This window comes from Oncorhynchus tshawytscha, linkage group LG16 (assembly GCF_018296145.1).
Source record: "Oncorhynchus tshawytscha isolate Ot180627B linkage group LG16, Otsh_v2.0, whole genome shotgun sequence".
NCBI classification, from domain to species: domain Eukaryota; kingdom Metazoa; phylum Chordata; class Actinopteri; order Salmoniformes; family Salmonidae; genus Oncorhynchus; species Oncorhynchus tshawytscha.
In genome coordinates, this window is record NC_056444.1 from 35,114,016 (window position 1) to 35,130,986 (window position 16,971).

General features: G+C 42.1%; 1 protein-coding gene across 1 annotated transcript in view; it reads right to left on the reverse strand.

Moving 5' to 3' along the window:
* Nucleotides 1-3,655: 3,655 nt before the first annotated feature.
* Nucleotides 3,656-16,971, reverse strand: part of LOC112215610 (cadherin-10) — a 59,524-nt gene continuing 46,208 nt past the window's right edge. The window contains exons 8-12 of the mRNA XM_024374773.1: nucleotides 14,211-14,347; nucleotides 8,042-8,163; nucleotides 7,837-7,945; nucleotides 7,408-7,656; nucleotides 3,656-4,751 (exon numbers count right to left, since the gene is read on the reverse strand). Of these exons, the coding sequence (XP_024230541.1) occupies nucleotides 4,258-4,751; nucleotides 7,408-7,656; nucleotides 7,837-7,945; nucleotides 8,042-8,163; nucleotides 14,211-14,347 (1,111 nt within the window). The 3' untranslated portion in view covers nucleotides 3,656-4,257. The remainder of the gene's footprint in view (nucleotides 4,752-7,407; nucleotides 7,657-7,836; nucleotides 7,946-8,041; nucleotides 8,164-14,210; nucleotides 14,348-16,971) is intronic.

A 16,971-nucleotide genomic window follows, 5' to 3' on the forward strand; every position in this document is an offset into this window, starting at 1 on the left:
ATGCAGTAGAAGGTATAGAGTACAGTATATACATATGAGATGAGTAAATTGGGGGGTGAAGTCCATGATCATATCCTTTGTTTTGTTGACGTTGACATTGAGTGTGAGGTTATTTTCCTGATACCACACTCCGAGGGCCCTCACCTCCTCCATGTAGGCCATCTCGTCGTTGTTGGTAATCAAGCCTACCACTGTAGTGTCGTCTGCAAACTTGATGATTGAGTCCTTATCTCAGGTACAACAATTGTCTGAGTTGGTTTCCCTAGACTGCATATCTAACTAGCACTAACACATTTGAAGTCTTTCGTTAATGATATCTCGCATGTACAGAATTTGTTTCATGTAAGATTTTGTATGTGGAGCTGCACTGTATTCATTAATTAAATGGCAACTTATTTCTACATGTCTTCCTCAGTCATTTGCAGAAAATTAAAGTGGATTTAAGTGGAATGCAACACATTGAGTAAAAATCAACACATTTTTTTAACACATCTGTTTGTCTAGTTATGGATGACACGTGTTACTTTTAACGTAATGATTGGGTTGAAAATGTACATAAATGCAACACAACATACCGTCCCTGACTAGAGACACAGATAAAAAACACAACATATGTTCTAAGAGAGTAGATGTATGATGACTTTGGATCTGCAATTTGACTGGTTGATACTGTATGGTTTTCAGCTTTTAACACATTAATTCCAGGAATTGACACGAAATGTGTTGAAACATTTATTAAAATCATGTTGTGCCAACACGGTGATTGTCTTAAAAGTAACACAACATGTGTCATCCCTAATTAGACACAGATGTGTTAAAAAAAATCATATTTTCAGAGAGTGGATTTCCATCGCTATTTGAAAATCAAGCCATGGACAATTCATTGTGCCCCATATTACCAGGGTTGTGTCCCAAATTTCACCCTATTCCCTTTTGTAGTGCAAATACTTTTGACCTGATGTGGTAAACTATACAGTATAGAGAATAGGGTTCCATTTGTGACTTAGTACAAATCTTAAGGTAATGGCCAGTAACCGTGTGTCACGAATATCACCGAAGGTGGCTCCCCTTCCCGTTCGGGTGGCGCTCGGTGGTCGTTGTCGCCGGCCTTCTAGCTGCCACCGATCCCTTTTGTTCCTTTTCGTTTGGTTTTGTCTAATTGGTTTCACCTGTTCCTTGTTGTGGTTTTTGGGTTGGGGTTATTTAAGTTTGGTTAGCCCGCCTGCGTTTGTGCGGGCTTGTTACTGTTTATGTTAAGAGGTGTTATTGATTATCGTTGGGTTTTTCCGCTGGCAGGTGAGGTACCAGTTTGTACTTGGGTATGTGTATTTACGCCTGTGTTCGGTGTCACCCATTGTACGTTTTCCTGTTGGACATTAAAGCGTTTTTCCCGAATCCTCTGCTCTCTGCGCCTGACTCCACACCCATCACTCTTTGAGCGTTACACCGTGTTAAGTCTTTGAAGTCGCCTTGGCTTGGCTCTCTGCCCAAACATACTCTAGTATGGTCCGGTCTCTCAGTAGAGTCATGGAGTCCCCCTCTTTATCCTGAGCCTACACCTCAGATTGTGCTACAGAGATAATACATTCCTGGATTTAGCAGTCATCAGTTCAAATTAAAAGGCAAAGGTAGATTGTTACTTGATTTTTACTCACTGTGTTTACAAGTAAATGAAACACATTATAAACTCAGCAAAAAAGTAATGTCCCTTTTTCAGGACCCTGTCTTTCAAAGATAATTTGTAAAAATCCAAATTACTTCACAGATCTTCATTGTAAAGGGTTAAAACTCTGTTTCCCACGCTTGTTCAATGAACCATTAACAATGAATGAACATGCACCTGTGGAACGGTCATTAAGACACTAACAGCTTACAGACGGCAGGCAATTAAGGTCACAGTTATGAAAACTTAGGACACTAAAGAGGCCTTTCTACTGACTCTGAAAAACACCAAAAGAAAGATGCCCATGGTCCCTGCGGGAATGTGCCTTAGGCATGCTGCAAGGAGGCATGAGGAATGCAGATGAGCCCAGGGCAATAAATTGCTATGTCCGTACTATGAGACGCCTACAGGGAGACAGGATGGACAGCTGATCGTCCTCGCAGTGGCAGATCACGTGTAACAATACCTGCACAGGATCGGTAAATCTGTACATCACACAGGTACAGGATGGCAACAACAACTGCCCGAGTTACACCAATCCCTCTATCAGTGCTCAGACTGTCCGCAATAGGCTGAGAGAGGCTGGATTGAGGGTTTGTAGGCTTGTTGTAAGGCAGGTGCCTTGGTGGAAGAGTGGGGTAACATATCACAGCAAGAACTGGCAAATCTGGTGCAGTCCATGAGGAGGAGATGCACTGCAGTACTTAATGCAGCTGGCGGCCACAGCATATACTGACTGTTGCTTTTGATTTTGAACCCCCCCCTTTTTTGAGGGTCACATTATTCCATGTCTGTTAGTAACATGTCTATGGAACTTGTTCAGTTTATTTTTCAGTTGTTGAATCTTATGTTCATACAAATATTTACACATGTTAAGTTTGCTGAAAATAAATGCAGTTGACAGTGAGAGGACATACATTTTTTTGCTGAGTTTATATGTAAATTTGAATGAATACTATTACTATAGACTCCCACAAGGTCCATAGCAGTCAACATGTGTATGATATGTGTATCATAAATCAATATACCATCTTGCTGGAGGAATAGTATTAGCATAAGATGAGAATGTTATCTACCCATGTTTTTATTTTACCTTTATGTAACTAGGCAAGTCTTTTAAGAACAAATTCTTATTTACAATGACAGCCTAGCAACAGTGGGTTAACTGCCTTGTTCAGCAGCAGAACAACAGATCTTTACCTTGTCAGCTCAGGGATTCGATCTAGGAACCTTTCAGTTACTGACCCAACGCTCTAACCACTAGGCTACCTGCCACCTCATAAGCAATGGCACTTCAATAGGATTACAAATTATTCTATTGTGAAACTATCCATGACCAACCCCACAGATATCCTTCAAAGTTTCAGATTGTGGCTGGTGTAAGGGGATGATTTATGGAGTGATTTATGTTTGTAACTGAGAGCTATACATTGGATTCATCCCAATTGGCACCCTATTCTCTATATACATTAGTACCCTACATTTGACCTAGGCCCATAGGGATCTGGTCAAAAGTAGTGCACTATGTAAGGGAATATTGTGCCATTTTGGGTCAAAAGCACTGGCTGTATTGGATTTCATTCCACTCGTCTCAAAATATGCATGCAGATACATTATCCATAACTGGGCAAAGAAATTAAATAATGTTATTTTTTTGTCCACAAAGAGAAAGTCGAGAGTTATTGATCATACAGTATATGTAAAGTGGAACCTCCCTAGCAATACTCATATTGCTAATATGTTACTGCCATCTGATTTACATTGCACCATAGTGGCTAACAATACATTGAGGTGGTGGTTGTAGCTCATGCCTAGTTTCCCATACTTCAGATGTGAAAACGTTACATTTACAATGTGTTTTGTCAGCTGAATATTGTGGAACCTCTATATTATCAAATTCCACTGATATGATGTATCAACTTGTATTTTATAGAGGCCAAGGCGTTAACTGTGTGATTCATAAAATACTACTAATAAAAATGTATGAAAATGTGAAGTTTATTAATTTTTTTATTAAGAAAAGAAGTATAAAAATATAAATATAAAACAATATGACTTGGCATTCAAACAACATGAATTCAGTGTGTGACAGTTACCCTACAACGTACACGTCCTTATTACATCATACACCTACAGTATATGATGAAATGGATCCACAGAATAAACCTAACCAACCATTAACATGAACATTGCTTGCCAAACAAAGATGGCGAATAGGATATAGTATGTCCATCATGGAAAAGCAGTTCATACATGTATCTATTTCAAATTTACTTTGCAGGAAAAGCATTTTTTTTTCTCCAATAAACATTGATAGTATACAAGACTACTATCTCACTCCTCAGTTACAAAACACATTGTCCATACCATTGTTCACAACATTTCTTACAATTCAAAGGCATCTTTACTGATTATAACCAAAAACAGTAAAACTGTGAGGAATATCACCACCAGTAGTGAGTTTAATGTTTAATTCATGAATTCTACTTGACCAGCCATATGAATCAATGGATCGGTTGCAGGATAGTGTGTGAGAGAGATTATCAGTACATGTCATTGATGATGGGCTCCGGTAGTACAGCCCTAACTGTAATCTAGGTTTCTCTCTCCGTGTCCTTCCCTATATACATATCCGCTAGTTTTTTGAACGCCGGTCCCCAGTTGCTTAGGTAATCGTACTCCTGGTCCCCCTCCGTAGCTCCAGACTCCAGCGAGCTGAGGGACTCGGCTAGCGAGCCGCTCCCCTCGTAGGCGTAGGTGGCAAGGGAGTCATACGGGGGCGCGGTGGGGTCCGAGTCGTTCTCATGGAGCCTCCCGTGAATGAAGTCTCTGACGTCGGCGTTATCCTTTATAGGTGATGTCCTCCCGAAGGGAAACAGCATCTCTGGGATGATGTCCCTGCGCAGCTTCTTAGCATCCATCACCTCTGGATTGCGCAGTGTGCCAATATCAAAGGCCTGGGTGTCCTCCTCTCCGCCCCCCTCATCGTTGTAGCTGACAACATTGTCTCTCACATCCTCTTTGGAGATGATCAGAGGCTCCTTCTTCCTCTGCTGCCTCCTCAGGGCAGCGAACAGCACCACGATCACTACACACACAGACAGACAGATAGAGAGTTTAAAACTTGAGTATGAGATGGGAGAGAAGAGGAGTGTGCTCCGTCATTCATTAAGTAAACTCAGGAATACACCGGAGAGAAAGACATTTGCTATCAGTGATAAATACGCTGCACTGCCTTGGGCACTCACCTCCTTTTATTAAAGATTGAGCAGAACAAGCTTTTCTTTCGCTTTTCCCCTTAACATCAAATTCACTGTAGAAAATCTGTAGCACTTGAATTAGCCCTTTGTTTTTCTCATTCTCAAGACTACCCTTACTCACATAATTAAATGCATCTTATTCTATTTTAATTTCTGAGCAGGACTTTCAATCCAAACTTGCCAGCTGAAGGAGGAATTTGCATCCAGTGGCACTATGAGAACATTGGATTTATGTTGTTGCTCATTATTTTCATGAAAAAGGAGCAAATCGAGAGGAAAAACAATTCCCTTACATTGGGGCCTCCTCCTCATCCCCCTCCTCCTCCTCTTTCCCACCCCTCAGCAGGTGCTGTAGTACTCTACCTGCCTTCCACCCAGGTGTTAATTACAAAGGTCTCTGAAGGAGTGGCTCTTTAGAGGCCCAGTTACCAGGCCTTTCTGACTGATACCCCAGTGTTGGGTGGTGTGGGGTGGCATGGAGGGGTGTGGTGCAGTGTGGAGGAGGAGCGCAAACTGTTCCAGCTCAGCGCCGCCTGCCTGCCTGCCTGTCAGAGGCGTAGTGGAGGTGAATTAGACAGCCTGTCAGAGGGGTTCAAGCGAGAAAACCATCGGATAATGAGCAGATGTCATGATATTTCACTCAAGAGTCGAACATGGGGTTCAACCTTCAGCACTACCAATCTGAGTGAGCCAGAAGCCAGTGCTACAGTAGAGCTCTCTCCAGTGTCAGACAGACAAGTGAAGGGGGACTGTGAGAAGGAACAAGCACAGCATGCAGTGGAAGAAACGTCAATAGTTAATTTGCTAGCGAGGGATCAGTGGCTAGGCAAGGATTTGAGCAAGATTCAAGTTGGGTGGAGATCATGGAACAGGAAGAGAAAGGAAGAGAGCACAGATGAACAGGTGAACACATCAACAGATGAGCTGGGTCTCTGCATTATTGAGTGAGGAGGAGGAATAGCACACACACTCATTTAAGCAATAAAACATGAGAACCTGTGCATTATCATGAATAACACTGGGCTAAGGGCTGTTCTTAGCCATAACGCAAAGCAGAGTACACAAACAAACTCAGTGGATTGGTATTTATGTTGCTATTAAGTCACTCATGACCTTTAATTGGATAATTGAATATTTCAACATCCTTAATAGGCTCATGGATTATGCTGTTTAGATGGCACTGGGGTTATGCTTGGCAATACCAGTGCAATACCAGGTTCAAAGTCATCTTTTTGCCCATTACTTATTGATATCCCCTTGAACATAAGCACTACGTATCTTTTGCTTTTTGCCGGGGAAAAAGACATGCACACTTTCTGTTTTGCACTTTGTGCTTTTACATACTGCATTAGCTCACAAAGGAGGCTGAAGTGGTGCTTTAGGATGCCAGGAAATAGGATGTGACCTACTTTAGCAGGGAAAAACACAAATACCTTTTTGTCAAGTGGATATAACCAATAATAAAAGCTTTCATCCTGCTGCACCATTTTCATGAGGAAACACACTATTTACACATGCAGCCAGCAAAGTAATGTCTCAGTGAGTGGCCCTACTTTAAACTTTCTTTAGTTGAAGAAGTTTGATGATGAAAGGAATAACACAAAAGAATAGCACAGAAGTAGCACAGAGGATTTAAGTGCTGTCGAAGGACTCACAGCAGAGAAAAAGAAGGAGCTAGCCAGTGCCTACCGGGTGCAAATGAAGTCCTTTCTCGCTCCGTAGGGTGTTATCACATTATATTCCATGATATTTGTGGCTACAGACCCGTTCGTTAAATGTGCAGTGTAGTTGATTGTGGTAGAGTCCAACACAGCCTAGAATAATTGCTTCAGCTTTGTAATAAGTGACTTGGATTGCTGTGTGCTACTGTACAGTACTGTATGTTCAGAATTAAGAATAGTACTTAAGTTCTCTGACTCAGTTTGATTTGGACGTCTCCCAAATGGCACCATATTCACTATATTGTGCACTACATTTGACCAAAGCCTTACGGGCTCAACACAGTGTGATGATCCTCCCACTCTGTCTGCCGAATTCTCTCTCTTTGCTCTTGTTTTCCCTAATAGGATGTCGGTGGGTGGAGCCAGGAGGGTTGTCAGCGAAATGGGACACTACCTGGTCCCGGGTATAAATACACCTTTCTCCCCATAGATTGTGTGGGAGAGTCTCCTCAAACACACTGGTGTTTTTTGTTGTGGCATTTTTGGGTGGCATTTCTTGCATGCGTGAACACCCCTCAACACCCCTCATTATCACAATCTTTGAACACATCCACTCACTTACACGATTGACTACTGAATACACACACACCATTGTTATTTGGATATAGTTTACTTTGTTTAATAAATACGTTTGTCATTTCTTTATTTCTGCGTTGTCTCTCTCTTTGTTACTGGCTACGAGCTGGTTCGTAACAACAGGGAATAGGGTGTAATTTGTTATGCAACGGTTGACTTTAGCAGTGTGATTGATAGTGATACTTACTCAAGAGGATGATGACACAGAGCAGGATAGCCACCAGAGCTCCAGTGCTCAGCCCGGCAGACAGCAGAGCCTCTGTGTTGCAGGATTGCACGTTCCCCCGGCTGTCGCAGGCACACACGTTCACAGTCAAAGTGCTGGTGCTGCTCTGGATAGGGTAGTCATTGTCTGAGATCACCACGGGCAGTAGGTATGTGTTCATCTCACGCTGGCTAAATCCTCCCCTTCGGGTGATGATCCTGGCTGTGTTATCTAAGGGGTGGATCGCAGAGGGAAGGAAAAGGGGATATGAGAAATTTAAGGTTGTTTCTAATGTTTAACATTGTGACATTGCAGCTCCATAGGTTACAAAAAAGTAAAATTGTCAATACAACTCACACAACTAAGACCAGATAATGGCCAGATAAAAAGCACAAGGCTAACATTAGCTACCTTCATTGTCAATGATGGTGAAATTTGGATTGGAGAAGCTCATACTGAAGACAAACTTATGTCCAACAAGGGGCTCATCCGTGTCAACCGCACTTATTGTCTGAATCAGCTGTGGATAGTGAAACAAAAAGGTATGGGAAAACACATGTTTCTTCAGGCTTTTCTTCACCATTTGTAGTATGATGATGTCATACATCTACTGTACCTGTCCAGATTTGACATTTTCACAGACAAATGTCTCATAATACATGGCAAATTCAGGTGCATTGTCGTTTACGTCCAGGACCCGTATGAACACTGGGACTCGAGTGGTTTGGCGAGGGTTACCTAAACAAGAAGTTTGAAAATGTGTTAGTTGGCCCATAGAGTAGACCCCCTCAAATTCATATCTGGACCTCAAAGCCAGTTACAATGCTTTTTAAAAATTTCTTCCCCTCTAATCAGGGAATGATTTAGACCAGTGACACCAGGTGGGTGCAATTCATTATCAGGTAGAACAGAAAAACAGCAGTAGTCCGGAGCTCGTAGGGTAAAATTGAAATATCCCTGAAGTTAACATTAGAAAGTTAACAAAAAAATAACGTACAGGAAAGTATTCCGACACCTTGACATTCTTCACATTTTGTTACGTTTCATCCTTATTCTCAAAAAGGATAAACTTGTTTTTTCCCCTCATCAATCTACACATAATACCCCATAATAACAAAGCAAAAACTGTTTTTTAGAAATGTTAGCAAATTTATATATAAAAAACACATTGACATAGGTATATAGAGCCTTCACTCAGTACTATGTTGAATTTTGGCAGTGATTACAGCCTTGAGTCTTCTTGGGTGTGATGCTACAAGCTATGCACACCTGTACTTTGGGAGTTTCTCCCATTCTTCTCTGCAGATCCTCTCAAGCTCTGTCAGGTTGGATGGGGAGTGTCGCTGCACAGCTATTTTCATGTGCTTCCAGAAATGTTTGATCGGGTTCAAGTCCGGGCTCTGAATGGGACACTCAAGGACATTCAAGGACATTCAGAGACCTGTCCTGAAGCCACTCCTGCGTTTTCTAGGGTCGTTGTCCTCTTGGAAGGTGAACCTTCGCCCCCAGTCTGAGGTCCTGGAGCATGTTTTGATCAAGGATCTCTCAGTACTTTCTCTGTTCATCTTTCCCTGACTAGTCTCCCAGTCCCTGCCATGGAAGAACATCCCCACAGCATGATGCTGCCACCACCATGCTTCACCGTAGGGATGGTAATGTCCAGATGATGAGTGGTGCCTGGTCTCCTCCAGACGTGATGCTTGGCATTTAGGCCAATGTGTTGAATCTGGGTTTCATCAGAACAGAAAATCGTGTTTCTCGTGGTCTGAGAGTCCTTTTGTTGCCTTTTGGCAAACTCCAAGTAGACTGTTGTGCCTTTTACTGAGGAGTGGTTTCAGTCTGGCCACTCTTCAGTCTGGCCACTCTTCCGCCTGATTTGGTGGAGTGCAGCAGAGATTATTGCCCTTTTGGAAGGTTCCCCCATCTCCACAGAGGAACTCTGGAGCTCTGTCAGAATGACCATCGGGTTCTTGTTCACCTCCCTGATCAGTGCCCTTCTCCCCCAATTGCTCAATCAAGTTGTAGAAACATCTCACAGATGACCAATGGAAAACGAATGGACCAGAGCTCAATTTTGAGTCTCATAGCAAAGGGTCTCAATAATTCTGTGTTTTATTGTTAATACATTTTCCCCCAAAAATGAAAACCTGTTTTGTGTGTAGATTGAAGAGTATTTTTTGTTTTTTTGCAGTAGCATTGGATTGGTGGGTTGGTGCCCACTACCCAGGAAGATTTTAAGTAGACTTAGTCTATTTTATGAAGTGGAAGATACACCAATTATAGTGACGGCAGTTCCACATTGGACTTGCTGCAGGTCTTGGTTGGTTGGCTAAAGTGCTAATATTAGCTAAGTTATGTGGTAATTTAGCGTTATTTGCACATTTCACCATTTTTACTTCAATATTGCATAGATTCCCTATTTTATAAAGTTAAAAATCTTGATCGTTTTGCACATTCTTGCCGGAGCGCACAAATCTGTGAGACAAGGGGCTGGCCAGGTGGCCCTCAGCTGCCTGACAATTGGGTTTTTGGAAGCAGTGTTCAGTTACTCAAAAGACAGGTTTTAGGAAAACAAATATGATGATGCCATTTTACCCCAGGTCACGCTGGGTGCCTAAGTGTAAAGGTCCTAATGGTGATTTCAAGTATGGCTAATGGAAAGAGAATATTAAGGGGCTTTTAGGAAAAAATTTAAGGAATTAATGGCGTTAAAGGAAAATAAAAAATAAAAAGTTTATCCAAGTAGGGGCTTTAAATGGGCAAAGCTAAGCAACAGGTCAGCTTGATCTCAGAGGAGTGCAACAGAGCCACTAAGGTATTTGCCTATTTAGATTGCCTGTATGGCAAACAGGTTTATATACCCCTGTTGAGGTAACATTTCCATAGTAGCAAATCATGTTTCTCTCAAATATTGTGCATATATTTGTTTACATCCCTGTTAGTCGACATTTCTCCTTTGCCAAGATAATCCATCAACCTGACAGGTGTGGCTTATCAAGAAGCTGGTTAAACAGTATGATCATTACACAGGTGTACCTTTTGCTGGGGACAATAAAAGGCCACTCTAAAATGTGCAGTTTTGTCACACAACGCCACAGTTTTGAGGGACCGTGCAATTGGCATGCTGACTGCAGGGATGTCCACCAGAGCTGATGACAGAGAATTGAAAGTTCATCTCTTTACCATACTTCACAGGGGAGCCGTTTGAACGCAAACTTCTTTATTTTTATCAAAATGTGTTTTTTTGGCAGAAATGCCCTCTAGAACATGTGAACGTGTATACCATCTGTACATACGAATCAAATTGTTAAATTATGAGCCTAGTTGGTTTAGCCACAGAAAAAGTCAGCAACTTTCCCGCTAGCCATGATTGGCTGAGATAATGAAGGTCTGGACATGCCGAGAGATGAGTTTGGATTGGTCTGCCATATAGCACACTTCCGTCTATTTGAGCTGATCAGGAAGTCTAGGTAATCCTGTCTAACACGGCTTTTTATCAAATGTATTGTGTAGTAAAACTGCATAAACCTAATGTCAAGTTAAAGTTAGCTAGCTAATGTTAGCTGGCTGGCTCGTTGGCTAACGTTACGTGTGTGCTCTCCACTTTCTGGAGGACAGAGTTTTCAAGTCAGTGGAATTTGAGTATGTTAACTAAGGAGATGGAGATAACACCTGTCTCCGGATTACATTTTCAAACTAAGGGCAACCATGGCATCTGACAGGAGACGCCTCCACCCATAATATGTATGGGTAAGATAATCTTGCTAGCTACATTTGCAGATATTGCAAGTTTATCATTTTGACATAGTCTTTTCATTTCAAGTTAAAGTGTACTGCTAGCTAACGTTAGCTGGCTGGCTCGCTAGCTAACGGTACATGTATGTTCTGGTAATTCGTATCTCAGAGCCACTAGTTATAGCCTAATGTTTGCTAGCTTGAACCTGGTTGGTTAGCTACCTGCAGATGCATGTGGGGTAGTAATGTCATGAGTTGGGATTATGGTTCATTTAACACCCGTTAAATATGGCCGGTGTCAGTAAACGTTGGCAAAAAAGCGTAATTCAATTGTTGCTAGCAGCACAGTTACAGTCATCAATGCTCTGGATAACATGAAAACAGCCTAAGCAGATCTGCTGGGGCGAGTAAAATGGTCAGTGTTATCTCATTGTGCCTGGAAGTAACTAGCCAGTTAGCTTGGGTTCTGAACTGCCGTTGTTAAGTCTGAACGCTCCAATTGAAAAGTGTTCTGAATTTATGAGAGGACAATCTGACAGCACAGTTGCAGTCACCAACGCTCTGGATTTTATTTATCTGTTATTTTACCAGGTAAGTTGACTGAGAACACATTCTCATATGCAGCAACAACCTGGGGAATAGTTACAGGGGAGAGGAGTAAATGAGCCAATTGTAAACTGGGGATTATTAGGTGACCATGATGGTTTGATGGCCAGATTGGGAATTTAGCCAGGACACCAGGGTTAATACTCCTACTCTTACAATAAGTGCCATGGGATCTTTAATGACCGCAGAGATTTAGGACACCCGTTTAACGTCCCATCCGAAAGACGGCACCCTACACAGAGCAGTGTCCTCAATCATAGGCCTGGGGCAATGGGATATTTTTTAGACCAGAGGAAAGAGTGCCTCCTACTGGACCTCCAACACCACTTCCAGCAGCATCTGGTCTCCCATCCAGGAACTGACCAGGACAAACCCTGCATAGCTTCAGAAGCAAGCCAGCACTGGTATGCAGGGTGGTATGCTGCTGGATAACATAATAGCCTAACCAGCTCTCTTAGGGCGAGTAATGTTCAGTGAGCTGTTCTCTCATTTGTTTTTGGAAGTAGCTAGCAGCTTGACTGCTGTTGTTAGTACAGAACTCTCGGATCAACCCTTAAAGAGATGCTGAAGGTTACAAGTTCATCAACTATTAAAGCAAAATTACTTTCCCGTTGTTCCTCAACTGTAGTGTGTTATATACCATTTTGTAGCTCTGAGTCTCTACTTTTATCCAATGTAAAAACATAATTTCAAGGATGTGTTGTCTGTAGCCTGCAGAAAGACAGAGTAGATGCCAGGTCCCCCCTTAAACCCCATTCCAGTGTCCTTCCCCCTGGAAGTGATTGCCCTAGACTTCCCTTCCCTCAGTATGCCCCTAGTTACTTATCAAAACATATTGGTCATGATTGACATGTTTACCTGATATACATGGGCTGTCCCTACTCGAGATCAGACAGCAAAAACCAAAGTCGGAGCAGTATGTTCCCATGTAGTCGAGACATTTTTGTTGCCCCTCCCATTTCCACTCTGATATGAGCACACATTTTTTGTCAGCTTTGATGCCAGCCATCCTGAAGCCTCAAGTCTGTGAAATGTAGGACATTTCTAAGAGTAGTACGACCAAATATAATCCAACAGGGAATGACAGGGTAGAGCGAATAAACAAAACGTTGTTGCACACTTTGGAGGCAGAGAAGCGGAGTAGGTGGCCAGAGCACATCCCAAGCTATTGCAAGTCCCAGGGTATTCATGTTTGGTTGCCACTTAAGACTCACAGTAGCTGTTGGGTTAGGCGTAGATCCCCCTCAGCCAAAGCACAACCCCAATGGGTGGGTTAGGGACTGTCACCAAAGGCTGACCTTTTGATTATGACTCAGTCAAAAAGAAAATGGAGGACCCAGCTTAGCAACACAATAAGTACTATGACTGCAAAACACAAGCTTTATCTCTACTTCCAAGTGAGTGGGTGTGGGTGCGAGACAGGAAGAGAAAGGGACGGGGTGAGCACCTGAACAGGAACCTACACCCATAGTTGAGGCAGAGGCTGGAGTAGACTGCCATTCTATGTTTTTTTTATGTTGTCCCATGCTGCTGTGAACAATAAACGTTGATTTACTGTGGAATTGGAAAGACTCACATTTTTGCAGACTGATTATCCTACACTGAAACATTGATGAATCCATGACATTGTATTTGCATGTTTATTTTAGTTTTCTTCCAAATACTCTCTCCCGCCGTGAACACTGAACTTCCTAATGAGAATCCCATCAGACAATTGGGTCTGATAAGTGGCTCTTTGATGTGGACCTATTGGGTTGGGACAGGGGTTGTCCATCCTGGTTGTGACCGTATATATGCGGATGTGGAACGACTGGAGTGGAAAGCCTGGATATCACTCGGAGCCGACGCCAGATTGACCAAGCCAGCCATCCTGAAGCCTGAAGTGTAGCAGCACTTGTGTATGAAGGCAAACTACACACATCCTGGTCCGATCGGTTGGAGCCAGCTACCCAGGAAAATTGTAAGTAGACTTTGTCAATTCTATGTAGTGGAAGATGAACCGATTATAGTGCCGGCTATGGGTCCTTGCAGGATTGGCTGCTGGGCTCGGTTGGTTAGCTATAGTGGCTAATATTAGTTATGTGGTGATTTAGTGTTATTTGCACATTGCACCGTTTTTACTTGAATATTGCACAGATGCCCTTGTTTTTTTTAACCTTTTTTTTTCTTGATTTTATACATTTAAAACTTTTGCCAACTTTGCACACGTGCCAGGGTGCACATATCTGTGGGACAAGGCGCTGGCCAGTTTTCTCTGCGTTTTAGAGCACGCAATCGCTACTGGGCTGCGGAAGTCTTGTTGTCTTATCCTAATTTAGTTCCTTGGGCTTCTAACCACACCTAGTTGGCGTAGTTCGGCCACATTACATTTAGACCTCGGCTGCCTGACACATGCATAGACATTTTTTGCAAAAGAAGGTAAAGAAAAGGGATTATAATCTTACTTATTTCAGTTGCAACAACAGAGATGTTATGCCATTTGGACATCTCCCTGTCGAGTGCTTTCAGTGTTGTAATGGTGCCATTTACAGAATCAATGTTGAATAGTCTCTCCAGATCGGTATGGCGGTCAATGGAGTATCTGCAGAGAAATACAAATACATAATTTTGATTGTGTAAAAATATCAATATTATTTATATACGCATAATTTACACATTAAACAAATTAAAGAATCTGGACATTATTTATTTCCCCATACAGTACGCTATTTGCACAAGGCTGTCCCTGTTTCTTGTGATCCATTACATTAGAGAATAATAACACATGACTCTATGAGAAAATACATTACAAATCACACATTTTTGGTCCCCACAGGACATATCATTCCTCTCCTTCTGTTTCTTTTGTCAAGAAATTTTGAATCCTTATATACTGCTGTCTCATTTATCACTGTCAACTTACATATTCCACTGACATTTCATAATTTGCAACACAATCCTCCCATGCTGCACAAGCAGAGACCGGGTTGTCTCCATGAGGGAGACAGACAGACAGATACACAGACAGAAAAATACACAAACAGACAGGCACGATATGTGTGGAATGACAGAACAGAGCAGTGTGAATTGATAGAGCAAATGAGGCTCTTTCAGTTTGACTTTGTGCCGCTACCGCACTGGGCTAGTTTACATAATTATGTGGATATAAACAGTGTCTGTATTCTCTTCACAGTGCCACAAACTTCCGCTGGGAAATCACCAGGAGGGACCCATGAATAATTTGCTTTTCTTCCAACCTCCCTTCCTCTCTCCCTCACTCCACACTGACACTCGGAGACACGGATGGATTAGATTTAGCCAAGCGAACCATATTTCCACCCCCCAAAAAAACGTATTAGAGGAAACTTTGAATTGTTGTTATAGACTTGATACCACACCAATAATCATTTGTTTCTCTTGCTGTGTTTATTCTTACACCATATCCATCCATTAGGTCATAAAACAATCAGATGACCTCAAACGGCTTTATTCAGCAGCAGAACATCAAATCTACTGAAGAGCCCTTTTCCCAACAATGCAGAGTAAAAAAGTACAAAGAGTAAAAAATAAAAATAGTAACACAATAGATAACAATAACAAGGCTATATACAAGGAGTACCGGTACAGAATCATTGTGCAGGGAGTTAATAAGTTAATATGTTCATGTAGGTGGGGGGAAAATAACTAGGCAATTAGGATAGATAATACATAGAGTAGCAGCAGTGTATGTGAAGTGTGTGTGTGTGTGTGTGTGTGTCTGTGGGGAATCATTTTGATGTGTGTGTGTGTGTGTGTGTGTGTGGGGAATCATTTTGTGTGTGTGTGTGTGTGTGTGTGTGTGTGTGTGTGTGTGTGTGTGTGTGTGTGTGTGTGTGTGTGTGTGTGTGTGTGTGTGCGTGTGTTGGAGTGTAAGTATTTTTAAAAAATGTTCACCTTCATTTATCCGGGTAAGCTAGTTGAGAACAAGTTCTCATTTGCAACTGCGACTTGGCCAAGATAAAGCATAGCTGTTCGACACATACAACAGCACAGAGTTCCACATGGAATGAACAAAAGATACAGTCAATAATACAGAAAAAAAGAAAACAAAGTCTATATACAGTGAGTGCAAATTAGGTCAAAAAAGGGAGTTAAGGCTATAAATAGGCCATGGTGGCAAAGTAATTACAATATGGCAATTAAACACTGGAATGGTAGATGTGAAAAAGATGGATGTGCAAGTAGAGATACTGTGGTGCAAAAGGAGCAAAATAAATAAATACAGTATGGGGATGAGGTCGATAGATGGGCTGTATACAGATGGGCTATGAACAGGTGCAGTGATCTGTGAGCTGCTCTGACAGCTGGTTCTTAAAGCTAGTGAGGGAGGGGGGAATCTCCAGCTTCAGTGATTTTTGCAGTTCGATCCAGTCAGTGGCAGCAGAGAACTGGAAGGAAAGGGGACCAAAGAAGGAATTGGCTTTGGGGGTGACCAGTGAGATATACCTGCTGAAGCGTGTGCTACGAGTAGGTGCTGTTATGGTGACCCGAAAGCTGATATAGGGCGGGTATATCCTCAGAATTTAAGTATATGTGAATGTTTGGGTAGAATCCAGTGAGTGCATAGTCAGTGCAAGAGAGTGAATGCAAAAAAGAATGAAATCAAATTTTATTTGTCACATACGCCAAATACAATAGGTTTAGACCTTACTGTGAAATGCTTATTTACAATCCCTTAACCAACAATGCAGTTCAAGAAATAGAGTTAGGAAAATATTTACTAAATAAACTAAATTAAAAAGCTAAATAAAAAGTAAAAATAACGAGGTTATATAGAGGAGGTACCGGTACAGAGTCAATGTGTGAGGTTACAGGTTAGTCAATGTCATTTCTACAAGTAGGTAGGGGTTAAGTGACTATGCATAGATCATGTCAATGTAAATAGTCCGGTTGACCATTTGATTATTTGTTCAGCAGTCTTATGGCTTGGGGGTAGAAGCTGTTAAGGAGCCTTTTGGACCTACACTTGGTGCTCCGGTACCACTTGTCGTGCGGTGGCAGAGAGAACAGTCTATGACTTGTGAAAATTGTCTTTGACAATTTTTTGGGCCTTCCTATGACACCGGCTAGTATATATGTCCTGGATGGCAGGAAGCTTGGCCTCAATGATGTACTGGGCCGTTCGCAATACCCTCTGTAGCGCCTTACGGTCAGGTGCCGAGCAGTTACCATACCAGGTGGTGATGC